Here is a 20,265-nt window from a genome sequence, read left to right on the forward strand (position 1 = left end):
TTGGACAGATTAAGAGGAAGATGAACGGTAGACTCTTCGGCGACGACCTTTCTTTTGTGTCTTCCTCGTCTTTCTTCTCTCTTCTTTTCTCCCCTTTCTTTGTTTCTTCATTTCTTTTTCATCACACAAGCCTTCTTGACGATTCTCTCATTGAACTCTTCATTCAACTTCTTCAAACATGGTGGTTCTTCTATCTTCACGCTAAGCGAGAGTGCCATCTTGTTGAACTTGACATTCATGGAAGCTAGGTGCCTTCTGATCTCTCTTATTGTCCCATCCCACGGATCCATTGCTCCTTCGATTTTCTTCTCCATGGCCCAGATCGTGCTACTTTGATACCAATTGTTACGAACCTAGATCGGTTCGCAACGTGATTTGATCTTCTTGGAGGAAAGATCAACCTCTTGACCCACTGCGAGGGAAGGGTCCTTCCTACTTTCTGTGCAAAAACACACTTTCTCAAATAAGTTTCTTCATTCATTCTGATAATAGAAAAGTTACAATTAATAAGCCTTTTAAGAACAACCGACCAATCTTAAAAACTAAGGCCAACTAAGAATGTAAGCCAATGAAACTTACCTACAATCCTTATTACACAAAGTCCTATTAACTAATAACTCTTATCCTACCAAACTGATAATATCGTACTAGATTAAAAAATAACTAATTTATTTATCATGCGTAACACATTTCTTGCAAAAAAAAATATAAAATGCTCTCTCTCTCCCTCTGAACGCTAATCCCTAAACTATGTACATTGTTAGTAGGGGTGCAATTTGGGTCACGTTGCAGCCATCCCTAGTCCAACCCGAGATAGCAATTCCCTCAACCCTAACTTGACCTAATCCAAGCCTTAGGTTAAGGATGGTCAACCCTAACCCAACTTGCCTCTAAATCTCTCAACCCTAACTAAACCCATCTAACCTGAAATCGGCTCGGGTTCAGTCGGGTTGGGTTCGGGTTCACCTAGGACCAAACAGAAAAATACAAGAAAAAAACATGACCCAAAGAAAATGCAGATAAAATTAAAGGACAGAGGTCGGGTCGGGTCGCCAAGGCCTCAACCCTAACGCAACCCGAAATTAAATCGGGTTGGCTTTTCCCAACCAAACCTGACATGAGGAAATGCTACCCCAACCCCAGCAAAAATCTGGTTGAATTGAGCCCGACCCAAGTTGCACCACTTAACGTAAGCAGGAGCTAGGAGACTCCAATGAAAGGTCCAATTCAAAATGGATCGAGACCTAGACTCTGTACGTAGGATCCGAAAAGCGCTCCGAAACTATTCGCCTTATCATACTTCGCTACGTGGAACAGGACGTAAGCCATGAGCCAATAAAAAACCTTATCCGATAAGAACAGAATATCAACCGTTGGATCTCCCACCGGGAGTCGCTAGTAAGGCTCAAATCTCGATGTTGCTTTTCCCCCAAGAAATTAAAGCCGCATTCTAAGACTGACTTTCACAACATTAACGCTTTCAGTCTTTTTCTCATCTCTTTCGCATTGTCTAGAGGGTTTCGAGAATCAGATCTCTCTCTCTCTCTCTCTCTTTCTCGATAATGAAAAACCAGCAATTCTCTTATGTTCATAGGTATCATTTTATAGACTTATTTTTGTTATGATTTTAGTGTTATTTTTATCTTCATTTCCGTATTTTTTTGAAATTTTTTGATCTTTGCTCTGTATTTGTTCTGTTTTCTTTCATTTTTCTTCACCTGTATCTGATTCCTATTTTTTTTTCATTTTAACAAATGTTTGAAGCTTGTCATTGTTATGATCTGTTAGAGTGACACGTGGATTTGACTCGGAGTGAATTTGTTTTTACATTATGGTGAGGAGTGGGGTTGGAGAAAGATTCGTTATGATCGGTTAGGGATAGGGTTCCAATTATGGGGAATATGGTTTGTACTATGGTTGTAGAGTGGGGTCAGAGGGGTTGGAAATATCAGAATCACACTACTTTTTTTCTCTAATTCACTATTGATCAGTTATGTATTGGCTTTGTATTTTTTGGGAATTCACTTCATTTTCTTTCTATTCATGAAATCTGTCTACATACTTTTTTTTCCTCTTTTTTTTTTTCAAACAATTACTTGATTAACAATTGTGATTGTTCTTGGATTGGATATCAAGATTTTTGATTAATCTGTTACCTAGAGCTCCTTCCAGATCTTATTAAGATATGTTTCAGTCAACTGAAACCTTTACACCAGATTATTTATTGGTTGTCTGATTGCTTGATTAGGTTTCGATCTTTATATTTAAGTGTTATTTAATTTAGGACTAGAGAGCATGCTGCAATTCTCTATATGCTACTCAACTAGGCTAAGCTAATTGCTAGCACTGCCCTTTTCCACATTTCCATGACAGAGTTTGGATGTTCAGAACTGTTGATAAAGGCTGTGAATTCAATGGCTAAACTCTTCTTCAGGAATTCCAAATGGAACGCCTTTATATCAACGTGTTAAGATTTACGAAGTGAAGAAGGAATAGTAGGAAGAAGAATTTTTTGAAGGAAAAGTGTCACGCTACCGATCATGGAGTTGACCTGTATTATTTCCTTGAATGATATTTACTGAGCTACCATTAGGGCCTGTTTGGATGCCGAGAAGATTTTGATTTGGAATTCTCACATTTGCAGCCCTTTTTGCGTTGACATTTGGATCCCGATCAAATCCTTGAATTTCCAATTCCGTGACTGACAGTGAAAAAATCAGATTTCCAAATAAGCTGTGGAAATAAGAAATTGGAAATCAACAGATGTGGCAGTTTCCTTCACCCTCTTGGTTCCTCAACCTCTCCCCTACAGCAAGAATTACCCCCTTCCTGCTCTGTCTCCCCTCAACATGAGCTGGCAGATCTATTCATTTTGTACTAAAAACTCAATTCCAAATCCAAATACAAAATCTGAGGTATCCGAAGGGGCCCTTATTGAATTGAAATACAAGTAAATACACAACATAAAAGCCATCTACAATTTGTCATAAAAAAAATAGAACGAGCAATTTGTCATCTACAATAGAACGGGCAACTATTCCAACTCACCAAATTACCCTTAGTATCCTAAAGTGTATTGAAGGTCATCAAATGAGCATGCCCAATCAACATATGTGAAACCAACTATGTTTACATGTCCATTATTCTTTTAGCGAATATCTGTTAAGTTTTCCCTCATATGTTATGGTTCTTAAATTATTCTTTGGTCAAATTAATTGCCGTTTTATTTGTCTTGATTATTGCGTGGAGATCTATTGGGCTATTTGTTTGATTGTTTAGTTCATTTGCGACTTTTCTACATTTAGTGGATTCCTAAGTTTACTTGCATTGAATTGGTATTAGAGCAAGTTCAATTTGGGAAATGGGTAAAACAGCATAGAAGAGAAACCATTTTTCTCAATTGTCCAAAGCTCCCTTTGTTAATTCCATCCCCAGAAATATATAGAGTAAAATCTTCTTACAATTGGAAAAGGAAACTAAAAATAGCAACTGAACATCTAAAAGAGAAATTACATAAAATTCAGCTACTAAATAAAACAAAACAAAACACCTATTCACGTCCAAATTAGATGGTTGCCTTTTTCATCAACATAACATAGGAATGGGTAATTCAAGCAATAGATACAATAAATAGGCACCATTCCTTAATGGTGTTTGTTCCAAAAAAAAACCTTCTCGTATGGAAATGCAGCTTCTGCTCTTTTTTTCACGCCGATGGTAACTGCCATTTAAGCAACCAGAGATATAATAGGTGCAGTTCTCTTTCGATCCTTGAACTAGTTGCTATTTTATTAACCCAAAATATGGAGGGGACAGTCCTAAGTTGGAAATGTTACAGCAACTATGATTCGAATAGGAAATACTGTCCAAATGCTATGTGTAGTCTCCCTTTAAATTTTGGAATTCCTAGTCAATCAAGGAAATGTACTCAATTCACTCTGTGCTAGCTGCATGCTTTCTATTCTCGTACGATAATGGGTCCCTCTTCCTCATGATTACCTTGCTAATTTTAAAAGCAATTAAAAATGAAATGTTTCTTTTGGAAATGGTATCGATAAAAGAGGCAATAGCTAATATGGTGTTGCCTAGTTAAGAAATTCCTAAATTAAGCCACTCGATTAAGATGGGCATTATTAAACATAGAAGCCTTAGATTTAGAAAGTATTGCTAAACCTTGAACCAAAATTTGGGAGGGCTGAAGAGCGCCATTTATCTTGAACTTGCTTAGATCTTCTGATAATTTTTGGAAGATTGGTCTTTTGATAATGAGCTTCGGCCATTTGATTGACCCGATCACCGAATGGAGGCTTTTCAACGACCCGGTCATGGATCTGAGACTTTCAACCGTTGATCTAAAAGATCCGATGAGATGCACCTGCATCATAAAGGCACCCCTATCTCATAGAATATGACCATATTACTCCTATCATATAGAAAATGTTAAAATACGTATAGCTTTATCCTATCTCATGAAAAATAAGATACGTATATCTTGAACATTTTCCTTGAAATATGAGTATTTTATCATATTTATGGGGTTGGGGTAATTCGGTTATTTCCCTTGAGATGCGAGTATTTTGTTCATTTCCATGAGATAGGTTTATTTTTGGTAATTTACTACGAAACTGGTATTTTTATTATTTTTATAAGATAAGTGTATTTTAGTCATTTTTCATATGGGCATTTTGCCATTTTCTATGGGGGGCATTTTATGATTTTCTATGAGGTAGGGATATTTCTGTTCTTTTCTAAAAGATAATGGTATTTTGATTATTTTTCATGAGATGGGGACAATCCGCCATTTTCGTTGGGATGGCGATATTTTATCGTTATCTATGATATGTATTTGGGCCATTTTTCATAAGATAAGGATATTTTATCGTTCTGTGAGAAGGGGTTATTTTTGTCGTTTTTCGTGAGGGACCTTTCTTTATCATGTGTCATGAGAACTTGAGAAGGTACTTTGTCATCTTCCATGAGATATGGGTGTTTTTTTCATTTTATAGGAGTATTTTGCTCATTTTCCATGGGATGGGGTATTTTGGTTATTTTTCATGAGATGAGAGTAATTTGGTCATTTTTCATATAAGGGTATTTTGATAAAAACAGCTTTGAGGCTAGCCATGCTGTACAACTCAGAATGTTGGGCACCAAGAAGCAGCATGTGCATAAGATGAGTGTAGCGGAGCTGCGAATGCTTAGATGGATGTGCGGCCACACTAGGTTAGATCGAATTAAAAATGAAGCCATCCGTAAAAAGGTGGAGGTGGCACCAATTGAGGAGAAGATGAGAGAGCTCCGCTTGAGATGGTTTGGGCATATCAAATGTAGGCCTTTGGATGGTCCAGTGAGAAGAAGTGACTCGTGCCATGTTGATGGAGTAAAAAGAGGAAGGTGCAAACCGAAAACAACTTGGGTAGACACAGTGAGGAAAGACTTGGTGGCCAGGAACATAACAAAGAACATGACCCTAGATAGGAGAGAATGGAAGAAAATGATCCATGTAGACTGTTGGAATATGTAACTTGCCTAAGGGCATTTAGGACTCTTTGTACATTCCTTTATGTTTTAGTATAAAGATATGAGTAAGGGGGAGATTACCCTAACTCATTCATTCTCTCTCTAAACTTTCGGTTAACATGGTATCAGAGCCTTAGGGTTTTCTGATCCCTAGGGTTCTCTATCAGCCTCCATCTTCTCCGCCACCCCCCTCCCCTCTCGCCACGAAACCCTAAACCCAACTGCGGGCCAAGTTTCATCCGAGGCACACCGGCATGCTGTCTTTTTCCTCCTGAGAAGGAGTCGTTTCCTCTGAGTCGAAGGTACCAGGCCCTCCCTCCCACCATTTTCTCCTTCCCTGCGCATAACCCCTGGTCCTCTACCCCCTTGCAGCAACCCTTACCTCTTGCTCGGGAACGAGGATTTTCACCCCCCAACTTTTTCCTGGGAAATACTCTGTATCCATGGCGGAAATTTTTTCCAAGAACGAGGATTTGCACCCCCCAAAAATTTCCAGGAAAATATTTTCTTCCCAGGTTGGAAAACTTTTTCCAGGGTCGAGGATTTGCACCCCCCCAAAATTTTCTGACCCCCCCCCCCCCCCCTACACACACACAAAATCACTTTCCTGGAAATAAGTTTCCAGGGCTGCGATTCGCCTCGCCTCCTAATTTTTTTTTCCAGCCCCCAATTCCTAGGTTTGTTGGTAAGCCCCCCACCCCAAGTTTTTCAACCCACATCTTCATCCCTTGGTAAACCCTACCACTCTTTTCTCCCTGTTATTATGTGTTAGATCTTCATCTCCTATCCTACTTTGATTCTTATTTGTCTTTGCGGCTCCCCTCTGTGCCCCATGGGTTCCCTCTTGTTAAGCTTTGTCGATGCCCGTCATTCTTGGAGCCGCGTCTAGCTTTCTTGGCGTATCCTAGTTTGCCCACTTATTCTGTTATCTCTTGTTATTCGTCTTGGTTTGGATTGTCAGTTTCTTTCTTGCTTGTTGTTATGGAGGAGGTGCTTGACAATCCTCCCACAGGAGTGGCTCCTGGAGTTCGTCCGACACCCTCTTTGGCGTCTTCTTCGTCATCATCTCTCTCTGTGAATGGATCATTCCCACAGATCACTACTGTTAAGTTGGATGGGGCAAACTACGTTACTTGGAAAGTCGCTGTCGAGAAGTATCTTATTGCCCGTGGGAAAGCCCATGTCATTCGTCGTGATCCTCCTCCTACGACGGATCCCACCTTTGATCGATGGGAACAAGAGGATGCTCTTGTTTGTACCCTTCTGTGGCAGAGTATGGCCCCTCACGTCTCTGAGCTCTTGATGCTTCTGCCTACTGCGTAACAGATCTGGGATCAGGTTACTCTTCTTTACTCTGGCGTGGCAAACATTAGTCGGATCTGCTTTACCTATTCTGAGTGGGTGCGTTTCCTCCGTGGTGATCGTCCTCTTGCCACCCATTACAGCCAATTCGTTGGCCTCTGTCAGCAGCTTGATGTTTACATGCTGCTTACCACGGATCTCACAGAGGCTGCCCGTCAGAGGGATCAGATCCGTGTTGTGCAGTATCTTGAGAGTTTGGGTTCAGAGTACATGCATCTTCGTCAGCAGATTATCGGTTCTGGCGCTATTCCATCCCTCACTGAGGTTTACTCCCGCGTCCAGCAGTGCTCTCCTGGTGATCCAGTGATATCTGTTCCTATTGATGGTTTTGCTCTGGCGACCTATGATGGCAGTACTCACCCGCCTCGTGGTGGGGTCTCCTCTGGTCTTGGCCGTGCTGGCCGTGGTGGTGGCCGTTCTGGTGGTGGCCGTGGCCGTTCTTTTTGCACTCACTGTCAGCGCGAGGGACATTATATTGACCATTGCTATACCCTGCATCCCGAGCTTCGTCAGGCACGCTCGGCTCACATGGGTGCTACTACTGCTTCTGCTTCTGCTTCAGATTGCGCTCCCTCTGCTTCTGTTCCTGCACCAGCTGATTCCACCTATACATTATCCCGTGCCGATTATGAGGAGTTCCAGCGTCTGCGGCTCAGTTCTCGTCCTCCCTCTGCAGGTTTCGCCCAGCCAGGTAGTTCACCCACTACCCTTCTATCTAGCTCAGGGTCATGGATCATTGACTCTGGCGCATCCAATCACCTGACTGGTAACTTTTCTCAGCTTCATTCTTTTCGCTCTTTCTTGTCTCCCTCTCAGTCTATCACCCTTGCTGATGGGTCCACTACACCTATCACTGGTGTTGGTCATATCTCCCCTCATCCTGCTCTTACCTTATCTTCTGTTTTATGTGTACCAAAATCACCACTTAGTTTACTTTCAGTTAGCAAAATTACTAAATCTCTTCACTGTTCTGTCTCATTTTCCCCATCTTAATGTTTGTTTCAGGATCTCTCGACTGGGAAGACGATTGGAACGGGTTGTGAGGTAGATGGACTCTATCGTCTTGACTGCCGGCTGCCTACTGTCTTAAATAGCTCTGTGGATACATTTCAGTGGCATTGTCGCCTGGGGCATCCTTCACTTCAGCGGCTGCAGCAGACTTCTCTGGTTCCCGGACCTTTTTCTAGTTTTCAGTGCGAGTCCTGTGAACTCGGGAAACACCGTCGTGTGTCGTTTCCGTCCCGGATTATTAGTCGAGTGTCTAGTCCATTTGAATTAGTCCATTCTGATGTATGGGGACCCTCTAGGGTCGCGTCTAGTACTGGCTTTCGGTATTTTATTGTGTTTATTGATGACTTCTCACCCATGACCTGGTTATATTTACTGAAGAGTCGATCTGACGTGTTCTTTGCTTTTCGCACATTTCATTTTGAAATTAAGAATCAATATAATTGCAATATTAAATGTCTTCGTACTGACAATGCTAGAGAATACTTTTCTGATACTAATGGCTTTCAATCCTATCTCTCCCAACATGGGATTCTACATCAGTCTTCATGTGCGTACACCTCTCAACAGAATGGTGTTGCTGAGAGGAAACTTTGTTATTTGCTTGAAGTAGGTCGCACTCTTCTTTTTCAGATGAGTGTTCCTAAGGCATACTGGAGTGATGTCCTTCTCACGGCGTGTTTCTTAGCAAATCGCCTCCCTTCCTCCGTCTTAGAGGGTGCCTCTTCTTTCGAGATTTTATCTCCTGGTAAGGAACAGTTTCCTCTGACACCTCGTGTATTTGGATGCGTTTGTTTTGTTCATCACCTTGGACCTGGCCGTGACAAACTCGATCCCCGGTCTGAGCGCTGTGTCTTTCTGGGGTATTCCCGTATGCAGAAAAGCTATCGTTGCTATAGCCCTAGTCTGCGTCGCTGGTTTGTCTCAGCCGATGTTACGTTCTTTGAGTCTGAGGCATTCTTCCAACATGGCGCGACATCTTTCACCCCTTCTCTCGAGTCCGAGGTCTCGCTTCCCTTACCAGATCTACCTGCTTCTCTTCCGGCATCTCCTATTTCTTTACAGCCAGCTTCTGCAGCTTCTACTTCTTCTGCCACGTTGGAGAAGCCAGCTCCACCTAAAATTACACAGCAGTATCAGCAGCGCCAAGTTACAGATAGGTCTCTTCTACCTCCTCTCACGCAATCATCTTCTGAGCCGATGATCCCTCTCTCCCGCTCTCAGGTATCTTCTCTTCCGCCTTCCTCTGTTGTTTCTGATTCTCCTATTGCATCTCGTACGAGATCCCATTCCACTGCACATCCTATTTCGGATTTTGTTTCTTATGATAAGCTCACCAGTACCTTCCAGAGCTTTGTTTCCTCCTTGTCTTCTATGTCTTTACCACAGTCAGTGGCTGATGCTCTTGACCATCCTGGCTGGCGTGATGCTATGAACCTAGAAATGGGCGCTCTTCATAGTAATGATACATGGGATATGGTTTCCCTACCCGCTGGTGCCTGTCCTGTTGGTTGTCGGTGGGTTTTCTCCATCAAATACCTCCCTGATGAACTGTCGAGCGCTTAAAAGCACGGTTAGTCGCAAAAGGATACACTCAGACTTTTGGTGTTGACTACACTGAGACCTTCAGTCCAGTTGCGAAAATTCCCTCTGTCCGTGTGCTCCTGTCTCTTGCTGTTAATCATAGCTGGCCCCTTCATCAGCTGGATGTGAATAATGCCTTCCTCCATGGCGACCTGACTGAGGAGGTGTACATGGAGCAACCACCAGGGTTTGTTGCTCAGGGGGAGACTTCCTCCTACGTGTGTCGCCTACGCAAGTCACTCTATGGCCTCAAACAATCTCTGCGTGCGTGGTTTGGGAGATTCAGTGAGGTAGTCATGCGCTTTGGCATGAAACAATGCGCAGTGGATCACTCACTATTCAGTTATCACTCTTCAGCTGGGTGTATTTTGTTGATAGTTTATGTGGATGACATAATCATCACATGGAGCAATTCACAAGGTATACAATGTTTGAAAACCTTCTTGCAAAAGGAATTCTCTACTAAGGATTTGGGTCAGCTAAGGTATTTCTTGGGGATAGAAGTTGCTCGTTCTTCTAGAGGTTTGTTCCTATCACAGAGAAAGTATGTCTTGGACTTGCTAAAAGAAACAGGCAATCTTGGAGTTAAACCAGCTTCTGCACCCATGGATCCTAATGTGAAACTCGTTCCAGAAGAATGAGAGTTGTTGGAGGATCCTGGCAGGTATCGCAGGCTTGTCAGTAAACTTATATATCTCACGGTTACTCGGCCAGATATTTCATATGCTGTTGGAGTTGTCAGTCAGTATATGAGCTCTCCACGTACTTCTCACTGGGCTGCGGTGACACAGATTCTCAAGTATTTGAAAGGGGCTCCAAGGAAGGGATTGATGTTCAAAAGACATGGCCATATGAAAGTTGAAGGCTTCTCTGCTGCAGATTGGGTTGGATCCTCAGCAGATAGACGGTCCACCGCTGGGTATTGTACATTTGTAGGTGGCAATCTTGTTTCATGGAAGAGTAAGAAGCAGGATGTTATAGCTAAGTCCAGTGCAGAGGCTGAATACAGGGCAATGGCACAGACAAGCACGGAACTTATTTGGCTACGTTCACTTCTTTCTGAAATTAGCTTCATTTCATCTTCTCCTTCGTAGCTTTATTGTGACAACAAAGCTGTAATATACATTGCCAACAATCCAGTCTTCCATGAGCGCACCAAACAGATTGAAGTGGATTGTCATTTTTATCCGTCAAAGAATCCAGAAAAGAGAGCTTTGCACTGTGTTTACTCGGTCAGGGGACCAATTAGCTGATATGTTTACGAAGTCCTTAAATAAGTCAAAATTGAGTGATATATGTAACAAGCTAGGAATGTATAATATCTACATTCCAGCTTGAGGGGGAGTGTTGGAATATGTAACTTGCCTAAGGGCATTTAGGACTTTGTACATTCCTTTATGTTTTAGTATAAAGATACGAGTCAGGAGGAGATTACCCTAACTCATTCATTCTCTCTCTCTAAACTTTCGGTTAACACAGATGAACCCAACTAGTGTCAGGATTAGACTTAGTCAATTTGAGCCGGGTAGACTCTTTCACCTTCTTCATGAAAATTTTCTAAAGGATTCATTAGCCGACCCCAACTAGTTTGGGACAAAGGCTTAGTTGAGTTGAGTTGAGTTGAGTAAGGGTATTTTGATCATTTTAATAATAGAGGGGTACTTTGTCATTTTCTATGTGACGTGTATTTTGCTATGATTTGGCCGACACTTCGAATTTATTGCCGACTCACGTGTCCTACGGTGTCTGACTTGATACGCATGTCCACACGTGTCGACACTCCTTTGGACGCTTGTACTTGTATTGCGGGAAGTGTTAGACTTAACGTGGGTGTGTGGACTTGTTTTTGTACAGTGTGAAGTGTGACATTTTGCTTTTTATTGAATATTGTGTTTACCTTATTTAGATAACTTGTATTCATGTCGAAACTGGACACACGAATCCATATCCACAAATCATGATTACATATACTTTCTATTTTAGCCGTGTCTCCATTTCTAAAGTTTGGGGGTTTGCCCTGTCCGTGTCGACACGCGACACTCGTGTCCATGCCCACAAATCATAGGTATTTTGTCATTTTTCATGGAATCGGGTATTTTTGCCATTGTCCATGATATTGGGGTCCTTTGGTCATTTTTCACTTTTTTTGGGGTGGGTGGGTTACTTTGTTCATTTTTCATGATGTGTATTTTTATCATTAACCGTGAAACAATGGTATTTTTGCTATTTTCCGTGTGAGATGGGTGCTTGATCATTTTCGTTGACATATGGGCATTTTTTTTGTTATTTTTCATGGGATATGATATTTCAGAGTTCCACCTGCTTCAGGCGAACTATAAATTCTCTATAGGTGTCCATTTTCAATGTGGTAGTAGAAATGATGTCTATTGTGATTATTGACTTTGTTTTTTCCATTGTAAAATATAATTGGAGATGTTATATGGCTACTAATTTTCAGGGTCACCTTGCACTTTGTCTTCCTTGGCATGGGTTTTTTTTATCATACACTAAGGAGTAGTTGTATTATACTGTAAATAGTTGGACTTTGAGGAGTCGAGTCTGTGGATAAGGATTAGTCTTTGGATAGGGATTGGTTCTTTAGATAGAAATGGAAGTGAAGAACGCAGAGGTGTTGGATAATGGCAAAAGAATTGTGGTTGATTTGAAAAGAAGGCTAGCAGCCCAGAATGCGGCAACTTTCATTGCTGGTGCTCGGAAGTTGGTGGCCCACCATGCTACTTTGGATGTGGGCGACACTACTTTGGATCAACCTTCTGACAGGCACTGCAAGAGGGTAAGATCTGGTGGCTGCAAGAACAGCTGCAGGTGCTGCTTCAGGAAATCCGTGCTTGGTAACTATTCAAACTTTATGAAGAGTGGATTGCCACATCGTTTATTGTTTTATCAGAATGGTGAGTGGAATGATGTTCCAGAGGAGCTCGTTGCTTTGCTCAGGGAAGAATTCCAAGCGAAGAAAGCAATAGCTGAAATTACATTTCAGGGTCATCGTTCAGTGTTTGATTTTTTGCACATGGTTCAGATTGATTTAGAAACAGAGTTACAACAGCCAATTGCTTGGATTGATGAGTCTGGTGGCTGCTTTTTTCCAGAGTTATATTCTGATGTTGACGAACCACATGTCTGCTTTTGCTCTGGGGGAAAAAATAATCAAGTTCATTTAAGTTCAGATCCAAATGGGACCCGTGAAATTAACGTACATCTGGATATTACAATTAATGGCAGTGACAGCTCAAAATCAGGAGAATATGGTGAGGCATCAATTTCTCATGTTAAGCGGCTTAAAGTTGAAGGAGAACCTGCAAACAACCATTATGAGTTGGAGGAGAATTACGGCAATTATGGTAAAGCATGTGGAGACGTTAACGAGACAATTGAAGAAAATGAACCATGGGCACTTTCTGCTTCACAAAACCCTGAGTTTGAATCTATACTTGGGAAATTGACCAGATTGGTTAGAGGTGGGAGCGATTTTTATACTGTGCAGGACAAGTTCCTTGTAGGTTTGGGTTCCTTCGTTGATGTAAACAACATAGTTGGAATTTATCGTGGCCCGGTGACAAGTTTTTCAGGGCAAACACGGCTGCAGTCTTTTCTAAAGCAGGTTGAGATCACTAAAAAAGATCGGGGCAATGCAAATGTTCGCTATGCTTGGCTCGGTTCTTCCAAACAAGATATAACAAGGATCATGGTTCATGGGTTTTGGCCCAATGAGAAGCCCCAATTTAAGCTTACGTGTGGCATCGGTATTCATCTAGCACCGGCAAACTGCTCCCATATAAGGTGTGCATTTCTTTTCAACATAAAAATCCCAAGCCTTTTCTATGAATTCCTCTTGTAGAACTATTATTGTGGTTACATTGATTTTGCTGTATTATTATTTTATGCAGTGCAAGTTATTCCGATGTTGACGAAAATGGCGTGCAACATATGGTGTTGTGTCGCATAATATTGGGGAACATGGAACACGTTGATCTTGGATCTAAACAGTCTCAGCCCAGTAGTGAAAATTTTGATAGTGGCATTGATGATTTTGAAAATCCAAACCATTATATAATATGGAATTCTCATATGAATACCCACATATATCCAGAATACATTGTGAGTTTCAGGGTGCCTCCAAGTGCCAAAGGTGATTTCTTTGCACCATACTTGTTAGGTTCTGTTGGTTTATTTATATTATGAATAACTCTTAGCTTCAACACACTACTTGTTTCTCAATGTTATTACAGAGTCTTCGGCTGGCAATGATAGCAAATCTGATGTGTCAGGAGTCACATATTCTTCTCATCATAGCCAATTGGTAAACATTTGCTTCTTTCATTGTTGATCTCCATAGCTCTAAATTTTTGTTGTAGAAGGGCAAGGAACAATATTAGTTGAGAATCTGACTTTGAAGAGTTTCAGATTAACCAGTGTGGACATGGCTGTAGGTAGCTTTAGTTTTTGCTGATGGAAATTCAAACCTTCGAACCTCCATATAACACTTTACGAGTATCGTGTTCTTATTTTTTGCTCTTTCATTTGTTTAGCAAAGCATCTCCTCTGTTCTCAATTCATCTTTTCATTTCTTAGGTTGGGGTTTGCCAGCGAGTTTCTCCTTTGGTTAAGCGATCTCAAGAAAAAGCTAGGGGGTTTAGTGTAAGAGTTCCAAAGACTCCTACATCACCTTGGATGCCTTTTCCTATGCTGTTTGCTGCAATCTCAAATAAAATATCTCCTGAAGATATGAGCTTAGTTGATTTTCATTATGATGAATTTAAGGTGTGTCCCGTCCAAGGGTTGGCTGTTTTTCTTTTGTATAAATGACATCTTATCCTCGTGATTACATTTTCATCTTTATCTTTTATCAGAGGAAAAAAATAAGCCGGGATGACCTAATTAGAAAGTTGAGATGGAGAGTTGGGGACAATCTGCTGAAGTCTACAATAAAGAGTCTCCAGTGCAAGGTAAGCAGCCGAATACTATTTTTTGCATTTCATTTTCTCATGATTATGAGGAGACAGATCTACATTTGATTTCTTTTAAAAAAATGTTTAATTTTTGGCAAGTAAATAAATTTGGGGTATCCAACTCGCTAGTCAAATTTTGTGGCATGTTAGTGCTTAGTATTCTAAGCATTAAATGTGAAGGTTTCTTTGTTATCTGTTGATTGAGTGAATCTTTTATATTTTTCTTAGAGTAATGGTGCATGTGGTTCATTTGTATTGGGTATGCGGAGTCTGATTGTTGCTAGACTGCCATTCGTGGTCAAGTGATTATGGGATCCATTCTGGATTGACTTGAGTGAGTTTGGCTTATTTGAATGGGCATCCTTCTAAAGGGAAACCTCTCTTGTCAAGGTAGCTCAACTCTTAGTAGGTTTTGTACAATCTTATATCGTTTACTTTTTTTCCCCTTGAATGACAGATATTTTATTGATTAGGAAGAAGAGAAGCGAAAGGGGAGAGAACCCCATGGCCGAGATGGTCTATACTCTCTACAACTGAAAAGCAAAACCACAATCAACAGAAAAAGCAGACTTAGAACAGAGCATAAAGATAAGGAGTTGAGGAAGAAAATCGAAAATATAAACTCGGGTCCAGTCAACCCCTGATCGAGCCAACCTGTCTTCCTCACTAGTAGCGAGATCCTAATATGGTGAAACTGGGCCGAGTATCTATCAATCTGATCATGAATCTCTTCAATAACATCGGTAAACCTCCAAGGATATGGGTTCCTCCTATCCATCCACCTGATGACATTAAGTGAATATCCTTCCTTGATCAATCCACCCATGTCTCTATGCTCGGCGAGCCTGATACCTTGCATAACTTCCCCCATTTTTGTCTCATTGGAATCCTTGACTCCAATAGATCCAAAGAAAGCCTACCTAGTCAAACCCAACTCATCCTTGAGAACATCCCCACTCCAGCCGATCCAGGGTTACTGAGACTAGATTATCAAAGTTGAGATTCACCATGCCTGGGTACGGAGGAGTCCATCAGGATAAAGACTCTTCATCCCACTCATTGATAAAGAAAATCTCCCTCCAATATCCTCAAGTCATATACTGGATATAAACTTAAAGCAAGGCAAAACAATCACCCACATGATAAATTTTTAATGAGGGCTTTGGAGGAATTTTTGAAAATGCGAGCATTCCTCTCCTTCCAAATAAACCAGATAGTGCCCAGAAGCATCACCCTCCATATTATTTCCCCCTTTTGAGGCCACACGGCATACAACCAACAAATCAACAGATCTACAACCCCAAATCTCCAAAGGATGCAACACTAAGCGTCTCTAGCTACTCTGCACTAAAGCAAGGCATGGTCTATTCCATTGATTCTCCAACGTCTACACAAAGGACGTAATGATCGACAAACAAGATCTTCTGGTTGTGCAAATGATCCACCGTCAAGATAGTGTCTAGAAAAGTAGTCCAACCAAACACACGTACTCTAGGCGGTGCAGGGATACGCCTTATTGTGTGCGAGCTAGAAACAATATGGTAATAGAAAGACTATGCTAAAAACCTCGGAGAAGTTCCAGTTCCAAGCCCTTTTGTTGCTTCCTTCCCACTTGATGAACATGGACTCAAGAATGTTCAGGAATTCGGAAATGCTCTCAATCTCTCTATCAAAGAAGTTTTGCTCGAAGTTACCTTCCAAGAGATCTTCCCTTCAACCCACTCGAAATACTCTTAAACGTTGGCATCTTTATCAGTGGCCACAATATAATGATTAGGAAATGTCTTCCTTAAAGACCTCTCTTTGCAACATCTATCCCTCCAAAACTTGATTCTATCCGCTTTGTATGCTCTATATCTGATCCCTTCTAAGAATTTATGGTATTTATCTTATCCCTTTTAAGAGTTTATGCTTTTGTCTCAAAATATCTATCCATACTATCAGGCCTCCACTCTTATACTTATGGTCAGAGTCCCAATTACATTTACAAGCACTATACTTGTTCTCTATGACTTGCGTCCAACGGTTATGCCTCTCCTTCCAAACCTCCAAAGCCATTTCCCAAGCAGAGCTGTATTTAGACCTCGAATATTGTGGATGTCTAGTAACGCCGGCTTTCATAGGTTTACACACCTCCCACCCTACAAGATGAAACTTCCTTTTTCCCTTCGAATCACCCCAGAAGAAATTCCTATGGATCTGCTCAAGACCCTTCATGACTCCAATCTTGCATCTGGAGAAAGGGAGGGAGGGAGGGAACCCACTAATACCGTGTTAATGCGAGTGATCCTGCCTCCGAGTGAGATAAGGTTTCACATCTACGACGCCGACCTTTTTTCCACCCTTTTGACTATCAGATCTCACATCCTCTCTTCTTTGGTTTCCCCTCACATAAGGGTAGACCTAGGCAGCTACTTAGAAACTGATCTATTGAGCACAAGAAGATTCACAAATCTCTCTCACTCAGCATCCAAGAGATTGCAAAAATTGGACCTTTGTCCTGTAAAGCTGTAACTACTTCATAACAATGGATTCAACTTGACTCATGTCTTCGTATTCCAGAGAAGCTCAAGATAATTTAGAGAAGTTTCTTATGGAAAGGTGTTCTTTATATACTTTGTATCATTATTGTACAGTTTATTATATTTGTCCGTTTTATGCTCTTAAATTCTTAATTGATGATATGTCCTTTTTATGCCCCATTCATATTGCTCAACAAGAAGTTGCTTTGATTTCTCTCAAATGATTTTTTTCAAAAGCTAACATGTTATAGGGGCAACGCTGGCCAACCCCTTATAACATACTACAGTTTTTGTTCTTTTGCAACAATAACGAAACTTTATGTAAAAACAATAGACTAAGAAGCTTACTCAGGGACCATTTCAAAAAGAAACTTACTCAGGGTGTCATTAATGTAATTTTTTATGCTTAAATCAACCGTATAATCCATTTTTAATGAACGGTAGGCTTGATTGCCTGTGATTCCTTCTGTTCAAGCATGGTGATGTCGACGTGTGATCCCCTGCTCCTGTTGTCTGTTTTGTTTCATTATACATTTGGTTGAATTTTGGCTTGGCCCTATTCTGGTCCGAGAGATGTTTTTTTTTTCTTTTTTTCTTTTTGAGTTAGACTTCTTGTGGCATTTTTCCAAAGTCACTTCTTCCAGCATTGCTGCTTTGCTGTGGGGTTTTTTGAAAAAACTGTTGTTTTTTTTTTCTTTGACTTTTCACTATTCTGTTTTTGCTGGTATGTTTGGCATTATTCAAATAATTTCTGTTTAGCTAAATGAAAATTTACTCCTTGTGGACAACGAGTTCCTTCTCAAAGAGCTTCAGGGTGTATTATGGAAATTCTTGATGGAACTATTACAATACTTCAGTGAATAATGTCCTATGCTCCAATCCTTGTTTTTTTTATCAGTCTTTGTTATTTTGATATGATTGGTGAACTTTATTTAAACAAAATAAACCAAGAAGCTTGCACAAGGGCCAGAGATTACCCTACAGGTAAAGGAGTCCTACGAACACCCTCCTTCACCAAAGACTTTACAACCTTGTTCTATTCTATCTGTTGGAGTTCTCTGCCACCTTGGTGTCAGTAATGGAATCCTTTTTTTGTTCAAATATCCTGTACTGTCCCTTTAATGAAAGGTAAGTCGGTTGTATGCGAACCCTTTTCCTGTTCATGCATGGTTATGTTGACAACATACGACCCCTTGCTCCTTTATTCTGTTATATTTCAATATACCTTTGGTTGCATCTTGGCTTGGCCCTGTTCTGGTCGGGGAGTGAATTTTTTTTTTCAGCTCCTGATTTCTTTTGGCATTTTCCCCCGAATCACACTTCTTCCAGCATTGCTTGGGTTTTTTGAATGTATTTTTTGCTTTTATTTCTTCGACTCTGCACTATTCTGTTTTTGTTGTTATGAGTTGCAGTATATAAATAATTTCAGTTAAGCTAAATGACAAATTTACGCCTTGTGGACTCTTAGTTCCTTCTCCAGGAGTTTCAGGGAGTATTACAGAAATTCATGACGGAACTATTACAAGACTTTGTTGGACAAAATCCTATACTCCAATTCTTTTTGTGCTTACTTTATCCTTGTTTCTGAGCACCAAGATAGTGAAAAATCGCCAGGAGGGCTGTTTTTATATTCTTATAATCAGTTCTCTTTTAATTGTGGGCAGATACCAGATGTTACATGTGAATCTGGCCGAAACCTATATGTTTTGGCCAATTCTATAAAAGTTCAATACAACATAAATATTTATACTAATAAAAGTGATGGTTAAGTTTTCTCTTAACCATCTTGGTTAGAAGTGTCATTCATCTCTTCCATCAACTGCTGAGGTTAATTCCAATTTACACTATCTAATTTCTGTTTAGATTCACAATTATCGATTGATGATAAATGAAGATGGTCATGTAGCAAAATCATCTTCATTGTGATTGGCGCACTTCAGTGGGCCCAGTAGGCATGTTGTCTTCATTTTTATTTTTTTTGAAGAGTAACAATTTTGTTAATAATAATGCAAGGGTTACAATCATGGGGACAAGATGTCCCTGCCAATAACAACAGTGGCTACATTAAGCCAAACCCCAACTATGTGCACTAATCCAGCCCCAAGACCAGAGTCATTAGAGATACATAATTACAAAATGAAGACCAGAGTCTTCATTTTTCTTTTGGGTGGTTCCCTTTTACATTATCAATCGTTACATGCCTATCATTCCCTATCTAATAAAACTAGGTATATCAAAATCATATTCATGTGCTCTGCACCTAGACTAATGTTAAAATAAGGTCATATGATACCCATTCTGTGCACAAGTAACAAACATGTTAACTTATGGGAATATTTGTGTTATTACTAAAAGGTGAGATTGGACTCTGTCAACATTAGGCAAGGACATTGGACTTCCCCTATATTTTCTTTCTAATTTTTATATTCCTGAAGAGCACTTCAAATTCTGATGATTTACTTGCCTGTTTCTCCACAATTTTTTTGCAGCCACCCTAGATCCCCAGTCGGTCTTCGTCGAATGAAAGTTGTCAGTGGCTTCAAAAGTATCTTTGATTTTCCAAGTATGTATGTACGATGTTGAATTCAGAGGTCATTTTGAGGGGCATTTCTACATCATGCTTGTTTCCGCAACCGTTATTTCTCCATGGCCGAGGAGGTTTTCTGTAGTTGGTATAGTATATTTTGCTCCATATGAAATGTGTCCACCTGAAAAACTAAATAGTAATACAGGCCACCCCTTAGGACAATGTGCAACATTTGCTATACTGTTATTTCTTTTGTTTGTCAATGACACTTGGTATTCTGTTATGTTAATCTTAATCGAATATGCGAGTATGTTGGTATGAGTTAACTGAGTGATCATCCATCCTTTGTCGTGGTGGGTTTTTCTGCCTGAAAAAAAAATCAGCCAAATGGCTCTTTCAGGAAACAGTTTCCTAATTTCTGGGTCAAATATAACGAAAACAGGCCAGTGTTTCCAGATGTCTGCATGTGTGAGGTGCATCAGCAGCTAGCTTTCCTCCAATTTTATTCAGTTTTCCTGTTGTCCATATTTTTCAGGGTATCTTTTAGGCTCCGTTCACTTGCGTTCCCAGGAAAGCAGATCCCTGGAAAACAGCCTCTTTTTTCCTTGACAAGACAAAATTCTGGCGTTCACTTGCTTTCCCGGGAAAATAGAATTACACATGTGGAATTTCTACAATAAGTCAAAAAATGACATGGAAAAGCCCATCCCCCCCCCCTCCCTTTAGGGATTTCATTTCCAACCAAAAACACTCGGATTTCGTTTCCCGGGAA

At 40.6% G+C, this 20,265-nt stretch overlaps 1 protein-coding gene across 3 annotated transcripts; it reads left to right on the forward strand.

Moving 5' to 3' along the window:
* The first annotated feature begins 1,430 nt into the window (after nucleotides 1-1,430).
* LOC143884857 (inactive poly [ADP-ribose] polymerase RCD1-like) lies at nucleotides 1,431-19,814 on the forward strand. Of its 3 annotated transcripts, XM_077388678.1 has the most exons (7): nucleotides 1,433-1,594; nucleotides 11,933-13,275; nucleotides 13,383-13,624; nucleotides 13,725-13,795; nucleotides 14,068-14,256; nucleotides 14,346-14,441; nucleotides 19,456-19,814. In XM_077388678.1, the coding sequence occupies exons 2-7, from the start codon at nucleotides 12,083-12,085 to the stop codon at nucleotides 19,462-19,464; spliced, it is 1,800 nt and encodes a 599-aa protein (XP_077244793.1). In that variant the 5' UTR covers nucleotides 1,433-1,594; nucleotides 11,933-12,082; the 3' UTR covers nucleotides 19,465-19,814. The 3 variants fall into 3 exon arrangements, with proteins under 3 accessions (XP_077244794.1, XP_077244795.1, XP_077244793.1); XM_077388679.1 differs by lacking the exons at nucleotides 14,346-14,441; nucleotides 19,456-19,814 and adding an exon at nucleotides 13,926-13,982 and having other exon boundaries at nucleotides 1,431-1,594; XM_077388680.1 differs by lacking the exons at nucleotides 14,068-14,256; nucleotides 14,346-14,441; nucleotides 19,456-19,814 and adding an exon at nucleotides 13,900-13,944 and having other exon boundaries at nucleotides 1,431-1,594.
* Nucleotides 19,815-20,265: the final 451 nt, after the last annotated feature.

This window comes from Tasmannia lanceolata, unplaced genomic scaffold (genome assembly GCF_043159265.1).
Source record: "Tasmannia lanceolata isolate RefF3 unplaced genomic scaffold, GAP_Taslan_0.1 ptg000008l, whole genome shotgun sequence".
In the NCBI taxonomy this organism is placed as follows: Eukaryota; Viridiplantae; Streptophyta; class Magnoliopsida; order Canellales; family Winteraceae; genus Tasmannia; species Tasmannia lanceolata.